General features: G+C 37.0%; 1 protein-coding gene across 1 annotated transcript; it reads left to right on the top strand.

Moving 5' to 3' along the window:
- Positions 1–2,037: 2,037 nt before the first annotated feature.
- Positions 2,038–17,602, top strand: GLRX3 (glutaredoxin 3; the record flags this gene model as incomplete). The annotated part of the gene is made up of 10 exons (XM_010076999.1): positions 2,038–2,146; positions 5,120–5,194; positions 5,815–6,016; positions 10,025–10,197; positions 10,292–10,353; positions 12,769–12,826; positions 14,657–14,709; positions 15,664–15,703; positions 15,786–15,878; positions 17,327–17,602. Coding segments are annotated over 10 exons (916 nt in total), but the record flags the coding sequence as incomplete, so codon positions are not given.
- Between the last annotated feature and the right edge of the window lie 922 nt (positions 17,603–18,524).

Raw genomic sequence — 18,524 nt, 5'->3', positions numbered from 1 at the left:
CATAGTTAGATCATCAAGTGAATTTGAACATTAAAGGTGTGAAAACATAGTTTTAAGCATGCACTTAATAAAGTGGGAATGGAGGTTTCTTCAGGAAAGTATTGTTCTCTTGAAAGATAAAGCTTAAGACAAAAAATGTGCTGAATTTTTGAGGCAAGGCTTAATCCTATTTTACTGCTTTATTTTTTTTTCCGAATGGACTTCCTAATTTTTCCAAAGTAATAGAATTACCATGGATCTGCTGCAACTGCCAGCATTTTATGTTGACAATTTAGTATCAGTTCTTGTTTCAGGAAGTTAAGCTTTCTGACATTGAGTTATTGGTAAGCTTTGTGTTATGGAATAAGCATAAATATCAAGGTTTCATTTTTTTCAAAATGTATCTAGATTTTACAGTTGCAAAAGATGAACTGAGACAATGTCTCCAAAATTATTGAACCACTTCAATTACTGCCCTGTAATCTGTTGTTTTACTTAGACTATGTTTGAGAAAAATCAGCTTATCAAACCAAGAAACTTAGGTTGCCTGTGAGAAAGATAATAAATACAAAATACTTGTATCTTGGCCCAAAAGGAAGGTGACCTATGGAGTGATTATTTCCTGTCTCAGCCATTTGTTTTTTTAATACCCTATAGAAACAAGACTTTGGGCTTTTTGTTTCCCCACAGAAAATGTCCGATATGTCCTTCTGAGTTTTCTTCTGCTACTAAAGTTTAAAAAAACTTATGTTAAGGAAAATTAATTTTATTTTTGGGCTCACAACGTCTCCAAAATGTGAAATACAAAATGATACAGGAAGAGAAATTTGGGGCTTGTCATAAGCTTTTTGTTACAATCCTTTTAAATAAAGAGTAGAGTTTTTAGAAATACCTTGCTTGAATGTAAGAAATAGCTTTGTTTAGAATCACTTACGTGCTTCATTTTGCTAACTCTCTATTTTCTTCCTTTCTTAATGTTTTGAATTACTCTTGCTATTTTTCAAGTGTAATTTAAAGTGCTCAGATACCAAGAGGGCAGTCTAATTGCAAAATCAGGCTTGTCCTGTGAATTAATTTATCAAAAAAAACCTCACCCAAAACGCTTGGTGCAAATTAACTTAAAATATGTTCTCCTTGAAGATAAAAATTTAAGTACATTGCAACTACATGTTGGTAAGGAAAGAATAGGCTCTGATGGCATAAGGATGAAATAACCATGTGATGATTCCTCCTCTGCTTGTCCTGAGCTGACATTCCTGTGATCAGATGTCTCCCGCTATGCATACTGAATTAAACTGAGCACTTGTGAAATACTTCTTGGTAGCAGGGGAAGTGTGTGCGTTGCTGAGTTCAGTTGATGGAAGGAATGTCCATTGAGTTAGTTATTAGTGCTTTAGCCTGATGAGTAGCTGCTGTACTACTTTTATATTCCCTGTTCTTTCTTCTACTCTTTGTTTTTAGCCAGTGGAAGTATTCTCTTGTCCTACTTGTAGTCTAACAGATGTAAAAAAATATCTTTTTTTTTAAATGTAGAAGCATTGTGTAGTTGGAGTGCCAGCTTGGCATCCTCATTCTCTGTCATTGTAAAAGCTGTGGTAGATCTAAGTAGATCAGACTGTTTTTTCTAAAACTTGATAAAAAAAAATGTATTTTTGTTCATCCTTGATCTGTTTTTAACAACTTCTCTGAGCTCTTCATGGTGTCAGCAAACAGTGCATATGTTAAGAAGGATATTGGAGGAGGTCTCAAAATTGGTATTTCCAATGAAGGTTGTGATGAACAAGTGCAGGAAAGCCAATCCTGGAGCCAAGTGCTTGATAATTCTCTGCATCAGAGCTTGGTCTGTCTTCTGAAATACTGAACCGGGGCTGCATTTGTCATAGAAAATGTTCCTTGTTTCACTTGGTTGATTTTCTTTTTTCTCAGGAAGATGGTGTGGGTTGGTGGCGTTTCTCATTTATTTATTTAGGTTGTGAGATTTTTTTGGCATGACATGTCAGACTTTTGTATTGCACGTTTCTTCTTTAAAAATTAATGCTGTTATTTTTTTTTATATAGGTCCCTTGTAGTTGTCCACTTTTGGGCACCATGGGCTCCTCAGTGTGCACAGATGAATGAGGTTATGGCGGCACTAGCAAAGGAACACACACAGGTTGCATTTGTAAAGGTGAGTCAGCCAGCTGAGCTTGTTTTAAACAGAGGAGAGCCATTATGGCAAAGTATGAGTAAAGTATTACAAAATGTGGGTAAAGTTGTTTTTGAAGTTCCTTTATGCCTTCACAATTAAAGATGTAAGTTAAAGAGATCCAAGAGATGCATCAAAAATCGGTGGGATGAACGTTCTAGGTTCATCTTTCCAAACTTGATATTGCAAGCTTAAATAAAACCTTTGTTTTACTGTGCTCTTTAAAGAAGAAAAAATTAAAATTCAGTCTGCTAAGGTACAATAATGGATTATTTTTCCTTAGCTGTTCCATCTAACAAATAGGCTTTTAAATTTCTCTGTGCCTGTGGTGTCTCAGGCCTTCAGTTCTGTAGATATCCACATTTTAAAGTGGGATTATTTTAAAAATTTTTTTTTACACCCACGGATTTGAGATTAAGTTGGCAACACTGTTCTTTTCAATTGTGCCAGAGATTTCATTTGTTCCCGTGATGCTATTGGTTAGCTAAATAGACCTCAATTTGTAGAGATTTTCTGTCTGATACTAAAGATGAACAGTGATCTTCATGAAGTTTGAAGAAAGGTAAATTTAAGTCTGTGCAATGTTGTCACTCTAAGATGACAGTCATACAGTGCTGGATGATATAAACACAAATGAGATGCTGTGTTTTTGTGAGATTGTCTGCGCATCCGAGTAAGAGAACCAGTGTGGAATGAAAAAATGAATGCACTCCATCAATGTGCTAGTTTTTAAACAACTTTCTTTTGTTAATGAGACGCTTCTGTGATTCTGAGGGCAAGGAGTAATTGAGCGACCAGCTATGTGCAAGTATTTTAATTTGATTTCTTACAGCCTTTAGGTTTTGTGATGGTTTTTTGAATGATTCCTCTCTGTTGGTATTTCTCTCTGTAAAACAGAAGGGCAGAACTATTTTAATGGTAGTGTTTTATTCGTTAGAACTTCAAAAGAGTATTTTTCAACATTTTGAAAATTCAAAATGCTTACATTTATGTAGAGCTGCTGTAGCTTTTAGTAGGCCAAAGCAAGTTTGAAAGCTCCCAGCTGCCTCTTTATCATTCATATTAATGTATTATTTATTTATAACACTTATTATTCAGCTGTAATTTATTGTTTTAACTTCAGTAACTTGTTATTAAAAAGTTGCAGAACTAAGATAATGCCCTCCCCTCCCTCCCCAATATTGCTGGTGTACTTGTTCAGAGAAAATAAGTTACTGAAAGACTTGGGTGAATTTTCTTCATATGTTTTTTGGGGAGGGGCTCCTCATGGGGAATGTATTTGACTTTGGAAGTTCTTTGTGGGATTTTGGTCCATATTCCAGAATAGCCAGAGTCTGCCTTTGAATTGGTAAGAACCTGTTAACTCCTCAGATGGTTCCAGGTGATTGACCAGGAGTAGTGTAGTGCCTAGCAAATCATAAACAGTTACATTCTAGAACAGAGCTAAATAATGATGGAATGAACTTATTTGTTGAACACAATTGTCAGCAAATCTTGGAAGTCTTCCTAAATGCAGTTTCTCATTTTAGTTGTTGCATAGCCTGAGACTCTTAAGATCCTTGTCTGGGTTCAGATGAAGGTGTGTCTATATCCAGAATCGTTAGACACAATTTTTGGGAAAGTTGCATCAATAAGAGCAAGTTACCGAAATATGAAATTAAATCTGTTCTGTATGTGTGAACCTCAGCAGAGTGGAACATAAGTATCTAAGTAAGTAGGAAATTTTACTGGAAAATAAAATTAATGTTATAGGTAGGAGTCATTTAGTCATTTGCCACTTGAAAGAGAACAGATAATGGGAATTTATGGTTTTTAATTTATAGCGTTAGTTTCTCAGTTATGTTGGAGCATTGGTTTACAGAAATAGAGGTGAAACTTGGACTCTCGCTTTTGGTTTATGCTGCTGGGTTGCTTCAGTATTTAGGGAGCTCATTAAGAGTCTGTATAGTTGGAGCAAATAAATCCAAGGGTGCTGTGGTACTCGGACTTTGGCTACATTTTGGTTAATAGCGAGAACAATCACGGTATTTTCTAAAATGTGTAAGGATGGACAGGGCAGGCAGGAGCAAAGTGTTGAGTAGTTCTCTCGGTGCTTGTTCATGCAGTGTCACTGGTTTGTGGAATAAGCGTTTGAAAGGCTTTTTCTTCTGTATGCTGTACTGCAGGTTTCTGTTTGGAACATTTAGATCTATTACAACTATTTTTACCATTAACTCTGCTGCTGATACACAGCTAGTGTCTTAACCTTATTCTAGATCTTCTGTCACTCAGAAAATCACAAAATTGAGCTAATTAGAAGATATATTTTCTTTGCAAATTACTGCATGGTATAATTTCAAAGTATGCATTTGAATGTTGAATAAAATTAGAACCAAAAATCTCAACAAGCGTACCACTCAATACTCAGTAGCCTTGCAGGAGTTAAAAATAAAATTTAGTAGACATCAATAGCTTATTGAAGAAACACTCCTTTTTTTTCTTCATAATTTGCAGAAGGCTGCAAATGTCAGTCATGATGTACTGCCCCTTGAAATTAGTCAATAGAGCAAACAGCAAGAATTGCTGTGGGCAGAAAATAACCACTGTAATCATGACATAACTGGGGTCAATGATTTATGGATTTCAATATAGTAGTAGCTGCATATGATTGAAAATTTACTAGGTCACTAGTGCACCAAAAATTTTATTCGTAGCCTCCGGGCATCTTTTGAAATGTGCAACAAAATAAAAACCTCTGAACCTGTTTTGACACTGTGTAGGCTCAGTGGATGACACGCCAACCCAGTGAGTCTCATTTAAATGCAAATGTGTCACAAACTTCTGCATCAAATCCTTTTTAAATGTATAAAATGCCTAGAAGAACATTCTAGACAGGATTGATATCCACAGTCAAACTTTAAAGAAGATTATGAAAATAATCTTTTTCTCTGGTTTCGTTTTGTTTTCGGTTTTTAGCTGGAAGCTGAAGCTGTGCCTGAAGTATCTGAAAAATACGGAATTAGTTCTGTTCCGACGTTCTTATTCTTTAAGGTAAGAAAAAATGGATTTAAGAGAAGATGGATTCCATGTGGACTCTTAATATGTATACTTTTAAAATACTAATACCAGAAGAGCAGAACCTTAAGAACTTTCCCTGTGAAGAGACACTTGTGTATCTGATTTAAATCTATCTAGTGGAACCTAAAGAACTAGATAGAACTGGTTCTTGCACTTTATGTGTAATATTTCAGGGCTTCCTTAATTGCTTTGGGATTCTTACATAGCTTTTATTTTAGTTGTCATACCTTGTATAGAGTCAGAAAATTTTCTGTAGTGCTTCCTTGTCTAGCTGTGGTTCTACAGCATGGCAAAAACCCGAGTAAATAATCTGTGGGTAGAAATGACAAGTCTGGGTCACATTTGCCTGTGATAATAAAATTAAAAATAATTTCTTTAATAAATTCTTTTAGTAACAAAACTACTAGTGTTAACAGTAGCCAGCCAACAGAATGATGTGAGTCTTGGAACTAAAGTCTGGCTAAAAGATCAATACACTAATCCACCCTGCATCTGAAAGTGTACACTTTAAATGGCGGTTTTACTATTTTTTTATTACAGTACAAATTCTGAATTTAATCCTATAACACAAGCCTGTGTTTTGCTTTCCTTAGAATTCTCAGAAAGTTGACAGATTAGATGGTGCACATGCCCCAGAGCTGACCAAAAAAGTGCAGCGCCACTCGTCCAGCAGTTCTGTTTCTGCTGGTTCTAATGACAGTGCAAAAGAAGATCTTAATGTGCGTCTAAAGAAACTCATCAATGCTGCCCCTTGCATGCTGTTCATGAAGGGGTCTCCGAAAGAGCCTCGCTGCGGTAAGGATTTTCTGGAGTTTGTGTTCAGTGTGACAGCATGCACTTTGGGCTAGTTGCCAGATTTATGCAGTTTTGGGGAGATAAATCCCAACAGTGTCTTGTACACCTAGAAACATTAATGGAAGTATTTTCATATTGCTTGTATGCAGCTAGAGAATTGCTGTTCCCTTAGTTAAATTTTGGAAATGGAATCACGGAGATTAGGGGTTTTCTAAAGAAAATGCAATGTGCAATGCTGCCCTTGAGCTAGGAGATGTTTCCTGAAGTAGCTCAGTGTTTGTTCTTGACATGTTCTGTGTGTCAGGTTACACATGCTGAAAATGTAAAATAGTCTGAAGAGAACGTTTCAATTCAACAAATAAAAAGAATTGACGGACATCTGGGATTACTGTTGCCATTTGGAAAAAGAAAATAGAACTATCCTAGGTAGTCGAAAGACCAGTAGCGTGTGTTTCTGCTACAGTGGAAATGCTTTTTCTTAAACCTAGTTCTCTTCACTCTTGCTCAGTGTTTTGAGTGCTTGGTTCCTAACTAACTTGAAGTGTTGATCTACATGGAAAGCACGTGAACAAATGTTGAAAAATGGAATTTTGAAAGACTGTGAATCTGCCATCCTTCTGCTCACGCAGTCTCAGGAGGTTGCTTTGCAGAACTGATTTTGTAGGGCCTTCTGTGATGAGCTGCAGGAGGCAAACAGAAGAGGAACACTGATGTAGGATGAGGATTTCTTGACCAAAAAGCAGCACTCTTGGCAGCTCTTGTTTGCTTCTGGCCCCATCTTGTTCCAGTGTAACTCAGTTGGCATGGTTTTGGCAATTTAGCAACACCACTTGCCAGGTTGTCTCCTTTGAGTGCAGTCCTTGCTTGCCTTTGTTAAAGTTTATCCTCAATTGTCAGTCTGCTTCTAACCCACCAGTCTTCTACTGAACATCAGCTGCTAGTTTCTGTGCTGTTGTTTTTATACGTTTGTTCCCTGAGGCCCATGTTCCATCTTGAAAAAACAAGGAGCAAAACACAGTGTGGAAAAAACCATTCCTCATCTCCAGAGCTTCGCTTGGAATGGGAAGGCTGAAAAGGTCTTATTCTGGGGGTGGTGGCAAGAAGATACAACAGAGCAGTGCTTCTTGGGTCTGGTCAGGAGTCCACGAATGCTTGGGTTGAACTGTTGGTGCAGTGTAGTGATTTGTTGATGCTATATTCACATAATCGCCGAATATCTTTGTAGTGTGCATGCACTGCTAATGTCCCAGCTGTGGAAGATCTCACCACGGTTTTAAGGATTAGATTCAGTTGACAGTTTCAAGTGCAGACATCCCCATATAGCTGCTTCTTGTGCTTTCTATTGGAGCGTGTCCAGGAAGTTTCTAAAAGAAACTGAGAACTATGCAATGGAAAATGGATGAAATTAATATAGAAGGGCCTGAAATTTTGCAGTTAAATGGCGTGCCTCCTTTAGGCTGCTGTGATAGTATTTGGGAGGTGTTGGTAAGTTGGGTCCACTAAACTTCCTAGAACAGCCAGTCTTTTCCAAGGTGAAGGTAATTAACATTTTGTCAAAGATGATACGGATCTGTTAGAACAGTAGTAGGAGTCCTAAAAATAGAATTAAATAAAAGGAGCCATGCCTGGTTAAAGGCGAAGATAGTTTTGAATTGTATCTGTTTTGATTCAAACAACAGGCTTGCGCTGGAGTTGTTAGTGTAGTTGGCAAGCAGAGGGAACCCTGTCCAGCAGTGTATTTTGGGATCTTCTTATAGTTTAATTTCTGAATTGGAAAAGCCAGCTAAGCATGGGGTAAAGTGAGGGTTGTCCCCTCGGCTGTGTGTTTACTGGCAATTGTATGTGGTTGCTACGTATGTTGTTATTTCAGTGGCTTCATTTGTTTATTTGCTTCATCAATACCGTAATTTATTTAGGGTGTTTTTATTGGTGTAGAATCTGGAGTGGCATTTCTCATCGTCTCTAGAACTGCTTAAAACATTTTGTTAGCAGTTTAATTATTCCATGTACTGCATGTATGGCATTTCTTCAGAAATTCAGCCTAAATCTTTTGTTACCAAAGTAAAGCTGTTCTGGCACTTTATCCCTAAGCATAACACTTCCAGACTGCTACCGTAACCCTTCAAAATGAAACACAACCAATCAATCTCTCTGGTTTGCATGTAATTGCCTACAGCTAAAAGAAAGCTTTTTCTTTCCCCAGTTCCTTACAGTAGAAATGAGTTAATATATTGGCGATGGAATAACCATCAGCAATCAGCCTTCAGCTGTTTACTAATGAACTCCCAGATGTATGAAAAATTTCAGAATCTGTGTTTTACTTCAGGCTGTACATGAACTTAACACTTCAGTTGTAGAAAGAAAAGCAACTTAGATGCCATACATATAAATACTGCTACTTCATATCTCAATAAATTGCAGATCATGAAAACTGCAGAAAGCCGTAGTAAAAATCCATATTTCAAAAACTAATCGGTGGTCTTGCAAGCTGAAATCAAAGGTTATTCTTCTATGGCACTTTGATTCTTTTTTCCTTTTTTTTTATTCCTTTATTAAAGCCCTTAAACATTGTCTCTCCTTTTTTTAATATTTGTATAGTGGTTTTCATTTGTCTGCCAGCATTTGTTGGAATTCTTTGAGGGAATTGGTAGGATTGCGAGGGCATTTGAATCCAAACCAGAATGAGTTGGCAAAGATATAAAGCACATTATTATCACATTGAATTACGGACAAATTCTCCTGGATCCTTTTTGCAAACCGTATGATAGTGTTGTCTGGGAGGGATGGGCATGAAAGAACAGTGGCAGGTGCTGAAATACTTTGGGATAAAGACCACATGTTAGATGTGTGTGGTTTGTTTTTTAAAGTGATTTTGAAGAGTTTCTGTAGAGACTAATGTTTGAAAAAAGCAATTTATCGTCTTTTGAAAAAACAAGTTTAACGTTTCACCACTTAAATGAGTGGTGAATTTAAAATAGAGTAGGAGGAAAATTGTTTGATAGTGCAGTTTTGTGTGCGTTTTCCTCTGGTGCAAGAAGATTTAGGTGATTATAGGCTGTAAATTCTATGATATTAAATTTTTTATACATATAATTCTTTACAAATAATCTGACCATTTTCTTAGGAAAAAGGTACTTAGCTACAGAAGGGAGAAACTTTTTTTCTAAGGGTGTCCACATAATAAACGTATAAAATCTGTATGTTTACATCATAATATTTAGTGCTTTTTTGCTGAAGATGATGTTTTCAGAGTAGGACATACTGAAGTTCCATCATAAAGGAAAACAAAACATAGTATGAAAGTATCACATGGGTAGTAAAATAATATTAAGTGCTCATGTGAACATAAAGAATTTAAAAAATTCAAAGGAATCTGCCTTTTACCGTGAAGTAGGAAAGGACACGCTCTTGAAGCAGAAGTAGTAGAAAACATTGTAAAAGTTTCAGAGTTAAACCAGTGCCACAGTAGTGGGTTTAAATCCCGATTCCCACATGGTGTGTTAACTTCATCCACGTTTGGTGTAGGAGAAGTTCAGTAGCAGGTGGAGGAGGATATGACAAGGGTAGAGAATGCGATGTGTGACTGGAGAAATGAGAAGAAGGCTGCTGATGATGCTGTTACAGCCATTGAGAAGCTTTTCTTTATGAATGCTGAATGAGGAAGAGCTGGAAAAAACAGCATAAGGGAATGCATTTAACTTTGCTTTAGTTGTACGTCGGAACAACAGAGACATTTATATGAAGGTTACTTCCTGGGTAGCTCTCTAGAGAAGCAGCAGACTTACCAAGCTGTCTGTATACTTTGGTTTGTAATCCCAGTAATAAATGTGTTTTTGCCCCTTTATAATATTTGAGGATATTGATAGAGCAAAGAATGACATACTGGAGCTGTTTTGACCTTACTATCTAGAAGAATTCAATTTTTTTTTTTTAAATGAATAAGGTTTAGTACAGACATGGGAACGCTTTGTTTAAAATTACATGTAATTCCTCTTTTTGTGTTTGCAGGTTTCAGCAAACAAATGGTGGAGATATTGAACAAACATGGTATTTCATTTAGCAGTTTTGACATTTTTTCTGATGAAGAAGTTCGTCAGGGGCTGAAAACATATTCTAATTGGCCAACTTATCCGCAGTTGTATGTAGCTGGAGAGCTTATAGGTGGACTTGATATTGTCAAGGTCAGAAACTGAGAAATTTTTAAGCTTGTTAGTTGTCACAAGCGTGTTCTTCTTGCTTTTTACATCTGATTTTTCTTCTCCCCAATCTCCCTAGGAACTTGAGGCATCTGGAGAACTGGACACGATCTGTCCGAAGGCACAGAAGTTGGAGGACAGGTGTGTTGTATTATGTCATTATTTTTGAGGGTGTCTATTTTTGAGGTTTCCTGTACGGTCATTTACATAAGGAGGACCCCCTATATAAATTCCTGTTCTTTGACTTTATCAAAGTGCATCAAGATTTTATTTAATTACATAACTCCTGCAGTTGTTTAATGTGTTCCGATTTCTATACAGTAAGCATTGCTTTATATTAAGCTATACTGTTCCAGTAGGCTTTGCTTATTATACTAGTAGTTTGATAATTTTTAATTATAGCAGGAATATATAGATTCCTTCTTGTCTCTCTTTTAAGAATTTATTCTTTAAAGATAACTAGGAAAATAATCTTTTAAACATCAGTAGCTTTTGTTAGCTTTATTTGGCGTAGATTTCATATCTATGGTGTCACTGGAAAAAATATCTAGGCTTGTCTCCCTTTTTTTCTTCATTACTCAGGTCCTTCAGTTCATGTTTTCTTTCGCGCTGCAACAGGAATATATGCTGCAGCAGTAGGAAGTGTATTGCTTCCTCATTCAGCTGTAATATCTAGAAGCCAATTTGTCCTCCTTTAACCTTCCCATTTGAAGATTCGCTCTTGTTTGAAATTCTGACATGCCCCAGGCAGTCAAGTTCTAGATATCTGACAATTCATTCTGTTTGAGAAGTTGCTAGTAGATGTGGCTTTTGTCCAAGTTTTCCTGTGAATAGTGCTGTTAAGACATGCAGAGGGGGGCTGGTTTACCAAGGAGGTGGCCTGTACCTTGAAGGCAAATATGTTAGCATAGATTCGCTCTTGTCTGAGAATGGTAAGAGCAAGTTTTACAGTGCTGAAGATGTGACTGGTTCTGATTCTTTTGCCTTCTCAGCCCAGTGGAGAAGTAATTTAATGCAAGCTGTTTTGATATGGTGATCAAAGCTTTAGAAGGCTTTCTTTAGTGTCTTTGCAAAACTGCAGCTTGAATATATATATATTAAATATATATATTGAGTGTATACATAGTTTTTTGCTTTCCTTAATCTTTTTGGGGAAAGAAGGTAGTGTCGAATGTCCTCTGCTTACCTAATGCATTTTAATAGATTAAAATTGTTGGTAAAGCTGACTGTTTCCCCAAAGGAGCAACAGCAGCATCTTTTGAGCAGGTCTGTGAAGTTTTTATCAGTTGTATCAAATTTTGATGGGGAAGTGGCCTGAAGGCAGACTGACTAAAAATTCACTAGACAAGTCACAAGTAGCTTCTTGTTGCCTGGTTTGTTCTTCTTCTTTTAGTTGGTGTTTGTTTCTTGGGTTAACACATGACATTTGGCTGAGGTCTGTTGTCTTTTTTTTTTTCTGGTGACAACTGGGAAGTTCTTTTCCATGACACAGATTAGTTTTTCCTGGTAGCTAACCTCATGCTTAATGTCTGAGCAACTGACATCTTTCAGTCTACGTTCACTCTCTGTCACTTGTAAGAAAAACCTGATGAGGCAGTTATTCAAACATTCTAAGTCTTCATAAAATGAAGGAATATCAGTAGTAGAATGTATTGAATGCTAAATTATATTCCTTTACTCAATGATTGATCTCTTCCCATCAATTAACTGTGTCATCTTCACTTGAAAATACCCTTGAAAATGGACTCTGGAAATCAGTTGATTGCACAAAACAGCTCTGGCAGCCGGGGAACCAGCCTGGATTACTGTAGCTCACCCTTGCCATAGCTGTTAGTTTTGCTGTTTCTTTTTAACTTAAAGACCACTTGGTTGAAAAAATTTTGAGGTTTACATGTGCAAAGGCTGTAGGTCACCAACAAAACTTCATTTAGTTTTATTTTGCAAAGACCCTGGGTTCTCCAGCCTAGAATGTTTTTGCACTGTGTGACCTTATACAGAAAATGATCACCTGTTAGGCATTTGATAGAGGGTGGTTTGCCCTTAGCAGGAAACTGTTGAAGAGGAGTCTTTGCTAACTTTTTTTCATCCATTGTCACAGAAAGCCTTTCCTGAAAGGAAAGTAGTGGTTAGTCCATAGATCTTATGGCTGATGGACAATAGGTGTGGCTCTTACTCTGCAAAAAACATTCCACATGGCGAATAAGAAATGCGAAGTATTATATTCAGTCTGTGAAAGAGCTATCTGTCAGTAAATATAGACACTGTCTTTAAAATACCCTAAAGCAATGTTTCTCCTTAAACTTACTGCTGCTTGATACTTAGAGGTCAATCTAGAAAATTAAATTGTTGCTCTAAAAATAACAGGATGGTTCAAATTCATTCGCTAGAGTTACTGTAAGCAAATAAATAGAGTTGCTTATAATAATGCTTTAAATGTATTTGATAAGGCTGTAAATTGCTATCTTTCCACTTTTTGCATTTATTTTCCTGTTGAAACAAAGCTTGGGATAATAACTAAGCTGGCTTATGCCTGTCTTTTTTTTGTGCTTTCTGTAGGCTTAAAAGCTTGATAAACAAAGCTCCTGTGATGCTTTTTATGAAGGGAAGCAAACAGGTAAGATCAAATGTTGCAGAATGTATTATATTTAAACGATTTTTTAAGCAGTGACAACTGCCTTGTTTTCCTTGTTTTCCTTGCTTAATGTAAATTAATGGTGCTGGGAAGTTAGTTATCTGTCTTTTTATTTGGTGCTTCTATAAGCCATATTGTCTTTGTTTTACCTGATGGAAGTGTTTTGCTGAAATGCTGATAGCTGTGTTATAGTAAAACCGTTGATTTTGATGCCCTGCAGTGACATCTGTCAATTGATCTACAATTCAGGAATGAATGGAAGAGCTGTGCATGTCCTTTTGGTCTTAGTTATTGTCTTTGCAGAGAATGGATTTTCTTCTGAAGTTCTGAGTGCCTGCCCCTGATGTCTATCCTACCTGAGGCATACACTGTGACTGTTGCCCACAACTTTTATCTCTGGATGCGTGTCTCTTGAAATTTCCCTCTGTTGACCTAATTGGATTGGGCGTCCTTCTTAATTTCTCTGACTTTATTATGCTTTCACAAAAAAATTACGCATTTAAAAAAAACCTGCTAGATGTTTTTAAGGCTGAAGTATAATGCCGCATCCATAAATGATCCACTCTTTTTCTCCCATGCATGGAATGGTCTATGCCTGCTGTCTGTAAGCTGTGCTTAATTATCTGGCTCACTGAAATAAAGATAGTGACTGAAGAAAGACAACTGGTAACAGTTAGGATTAAAATAATAACACATGACTGTAAAGCAAAAGGTCAGTCTGTTGCTGTCTGTTACACACTCAAAGTAACCAGGGATAAATTGTTCCCTTTTGAACAGCAAGGCACTACAATTCTTCCAGTCAAAATGACTTGACCAGCACCTAACTCAGGCTTTTCACTGCAGTGGTGCACCAGTAGTTGTAGTTAGTAATTGCACGTTACGAGAGTTGTTTATACAGTACCTGTAAAGAGATACAGAGGTAGGGGACTGGGCTTGTTCATGTGGCTTTTCTTAACATTTCCTTTCCCCAGTTGTTCCCCGAGCCTTCTCTGTGTGTTAAGAACAGATGCTTTCAGGAGTGTGCCAGGTTGTTGTACTAAACCATTTCATGGCCACTGCAACCCTGGGGGTTGTGCTGACTCGCTGAGATGGGGGGATGAGCTAGCTGGGCTTAGGTCTTCCAAACAGATGCACTTCTGCCTCCTTTAGAACCTGTTTTGCCTGAAGAGAGCAAGAGTTTGGGCAAGTTGCTTAACACGTTCTGATTTTGGTCGAATTAAATCACTAATAAGAAGGGATGGTCTGGATGAAAAATCCCAAGTTTGAAAAATTAGGGGTGTTTTATGTCCTTACATTGTCAATAGGAAGAGTTTGCAGCAGATACTTTCAGTTACTAATTTCAGTTGGGAGTTGCTGTACATCCAGCCTATTTATCAACTGGTTGTTACTCTCTGCAGAATAGTAACTAAAAGGTAGCGTATGTCTCAAAATAATACACATCTATTTTACAAACACGTATAAAGTGTTTATATCCATCCTACCCATAGCTTTGGATTTTGGATGTTCAGAAAATAATCAAGCCTAACTAGTTCTCAAGACAGTATTGGCAAACCTGGAAAACAGATTCACCGTGTATCATTTCACACCAGAACTGAGGAAAGTGTTTAGTATTCTCAATGTTTGCATTTATTTTGGCAGAGTATATAAAGGAGGAGACATTCAGTACTGTTTAAAGTTCCAAAAGCATAAAGAATGAAAAAGGGGTTAGCAGTATTTCTCATCCAGTAAGCTTGAGGACCTGGAATTTTGTGGATTAAATATTAATATTAAATATTAAAACATATATGTTTTAACATGTGTTTTGCATTCCAGATGGCAAAATGTGGATTCAGCAAGCAAATTATAGAAATCATAAATAATACTGGGTATGTAAGTGGATATTTTTAAAATTTAATTTGGGAAGCCAGTTTGGTTTTAAAAAACCTACATTTTACAAGTAAAGAATATGGAAAATATTAGTGGAAGAATTCCCCAAGCATAATTTTCTTTGTTTGACAATATTTTGAAGTATCTTTATGTAAAAGCCATAGTGTAAATCACTACTACACTCATTTGATACCAAGACAAATGTGGTGTGTCAGAGACTACTCTGCTTTAGCACTGCTACTGATTGTCTTGTTTGGATTGAGGACTTTATTGCAACAGTGAATTTTTTCTTTTTTTTTGCTGTGATGGTTGACATGAAAGAAATCTTTCCACTCTGATAAGCAGCTCGTCTTAGAGAGGTCCGTCTTGATCTGTTTCCTTAATCTTGGAGCCTCTCATGTTATCTAGCCTCAGTTTTCCTCTTCAAAGCAGTTATTTCTGCAGTGAGAGAGATTAGTATCATCTTCCTTGGGATAAACTCCTGTTTCATTAGAGGTTAAGCAGTTGTCTAGATTGCTTGCTGTTAGAATGGGCTTTTTGAGATAATAGATAACTATATATCAATATACAGCGTGGAAACAAGCAGCGGTTACCCAAATCACCACTCCTTGTCGCTGGCTTGTAACTTGCTGGTTATTGGAGAGTGCCAGTTCTTGGAGTAGGAGGAATTGCATACCACACCTCACATTTTGGCCAATTAGGGCTTAAGCTATGCAGCTTATTTTTTCAGTGTGTTATGCTGTCATCTGTGCATTATAAGGAGTTTCCCACGAAACTAAACTTCTTACATTACGGTTCTTGGTGCACAAGGTGTTGACTTTTTTTCCTCCTGTTAATTCTCAGTGGCTTGGAAACTAGCTTGTAAACATACCTATTCTGAATTTTTGAGGGTCTTACATTGCAAAACTCCACAGTAGGTGATTTTGGTTTTTATTTTTCTTTTTCTTTCCTAGTGTTGATTATGAGACATTTGACATACTGGAAGATGAAGAGGTAATTAAGCTTCTCCATCATTGAGGATTTCATTGTTGCTCTTACTGAAGCTGAAGTTTACATTTCAGATTATTTGTCTTAGGTGCGGCAAGGACTGAAAACCTATTCGAACTGGCCAACGTATCCTCAACTATATGTGAAAGGTGAACTTGTTGGAGGGCTGGATATTGTTAAGGTAGGACCGGGAGAATCCTGTTTGAGATGTAAATTGACTATTTGTTTAAAACTGTAGAAATGTTTTCTGCCCCTAACATACAGAAATTCCTTTGTAGTGGCCCTAGATCTTGAAACAGAATGACTTGGTTGCTTTTACTGTGACTTTTATTAGCTCAACATAGGGTTGAACAGAGCTCTAAATCTCTAGCGTTCTCATATGCCAAGATTTAGCAGTGAAATGTATTTTCTTGACAGCAGTCAGTTACTGTTACCGTAAAGACCGTTTTTACCCCGTGGGTGCATTTTTACAGGTTTCTCTTCCTAGTTTTACTTCTGACATTGCTTTTCTCAAATAAGGTGGGCAAAACATTTTTTTCCTAGCAAACAGTCTAATTCCTGGAAGAAAGGAAGGTTTATTGTAGTTGTTTGAACAGACCCTGAAGCAACAAAAATAGATCTGCATCTGTTACTGTGGTTTTTGATTTTTGTAACAGAGCAGGCACAGTGTTCTAAACCCCAAATACTCTTGAGCCCATTCTTGTCTGAATGTTTTATAGCCAATTCCTCAGACATTGTAACTCCTGGGAAGATACAATCAATAAATCTCATTTAGTTCTAAAAATACTGGTATTACTTAAATTATATAGATTACTTTAATTTTATTTATTTAACAACTGTGTGGGTTATTTCAGTGATCAGTGAGTAGAGTCTTGGGCTTTGCAGAGATGATGCAAAGTACTTCTCTCACTGGTATTTAAATATAATTTGTCTATTTGCATTGTTGGCCTGTATTCAGCTCACACTGACTGCCTTGTATGGGTAGGTGAATGTCGTCAATGTTTTAAAATGCATTCCATAATATAGCTTAATATGAAGTAAAACTGAGGCAGTTGTTTCTCTTGAGATGTGGGAAGAGAATATATATTCCACAACATGTTGTTTTAAAACCATTTCCAGGTGTTATCTATCTCTTTTGTAAGTTAACAGCCTTACGATAATATGGGCGAGCACCTCTTACTTTGAACACTTACAAATCTCTTACTCCCTTGTTTGTTTCAATGTGTGGTAGTAATGAAATCTATTGATGGATTTTTTTTTTAATTTTTTTATTTTAAATTTAGTGGGAGGCATTTTGGATGTTGTAAAATTTTGTGTATGCCTAACATATATCTTGAATTACATCTAGAAGGAGACGTACCAGGGGATTTACCTGGTAAGGTTGATAACAGTTGATTGATCTTTTCACTGAAGAGGTTTCCTCTGTTAGTAGACCCAAACTAGGATGTAAATACAACACCATGAACTTCATTGTCTTGGCCAAGGGGGACCTCTAGTGGGGTCGTGGAGAGTGGTCCCTGAACAGCCAGGGAACCGATTTCCTGGTCCCTAAGCGGTCCCTACTGACATCATGTTAGCATAATGACAAAATGTACGGAGAGAGTAATTACTGTATGTGTTTCTTGACAGGAACTAAAGGAAAGTGGTGAATTGTTGCCTATTCTGAAGGGAGAGAATTAATGGAAAAGGACATCAACGGGAACAGAAATATTTTGAACAATTATTCGTTTCTAGATTCTGTTGGAGCAATATACACCTTAGCCATGTGGAACTGATCAGGAGTAAATAAAGACAGCTTATGTACTCTGTGTATTTCACAAGACCATGCTACCTATGAAAATGTTTTTCCACTGAAGAGACAAAAATGTCAAGATCTTCAAATTCAATTAAAGTATCACGCTAAAGAACTTTGGGGTTGTTATTACACTCTGTGTGTGTATTTGTTGTTTCTAGATGTTTAAGGATGACACCACTGTCCATTGCAGTACTATATAGGACTAAAATGGATCTTTTTTTTGGGGGGGGGGGGGGGGGGGGGGTGCTCAGCTCTCATTAGGAGAATATTAATGGGTATACCTCTGTAGTATGGAGCATAATAACTTTCTGTCCCTGTTAATAATTGTTTTCATGTCTAGCGAGCAAGAAAAATACTACTGCAGCTTCAATCCGTGCACCATTAGGAAGCTGTTATTAATGAGTTTCAGCTGTATATGATGCATCTTCGTTATCTAAGTAGGTACAGTAATTGTTAATTTCAGATGTTCAGCCTATTTTAACATAGCTTTTTTTGGACATATTTAAATTACAGTGGAAATGAGCCAGTAAACACAGTGATTAGGCCAGTCTGCTGGTGTATTGTCAGTGTTCCTTCAGTTAGATGGAAAGGTTTACTTTTTGGGCTCTGACCTGGGCAATTTAAATCATTGTGTTAATAGATAAATCTTTCACTTCTGTATTCAGAGGTTTTAATTTGTTTTTAATCCTTCTTTCAACACCTGCAATGCTTTGAAATATAACAGGCTCTAATGATAGGCTGATGTTTATTGTGGAAGGTGTTTTTGTGTCTGTGAAATGCTGAAATATTTCTGGTTAATTATGTATAGACTGCTGTGTGTGACAGTAGCATCAGCTGCTGTCTAGCTTTGCCATACTGGTTTAAACTGTACACAGCAAGGAGGACAAGGACACCATAGTCTTCGAGAGGTCTAGAACCTGAAGAGGAGCAAGGTCCGTTTATGAAACCCAGCAAATGAAGCACTGGTGAGCAGAAAAGTGCCTGAACCTCACCAGTAACACAGTGAACAGAGGTATTGCTGAAAGCCTTTTC

Source organism: Pterocles gutturalis, unplaced genomic scaffold, assembly GCF_000699245.1.
Source record: "Pterocles gutturalis isolate BGI_N339 unplaced genomic scaffold, ASM69924v1 scaffold49496, whole genome shotgun sequence".
Classification (NCBI taxonomy): Eukaryota; Metazoa; Chordata; class Aves; order Pterocliformes; family Pteroclidae; genus Pterocles; species Pterocles gutturalis.
The sequence above is the reverse complement of the archived record's forward strand: the minus strand, read 5'-3'. Positions and strand labels throughout refer to the sequence as shown.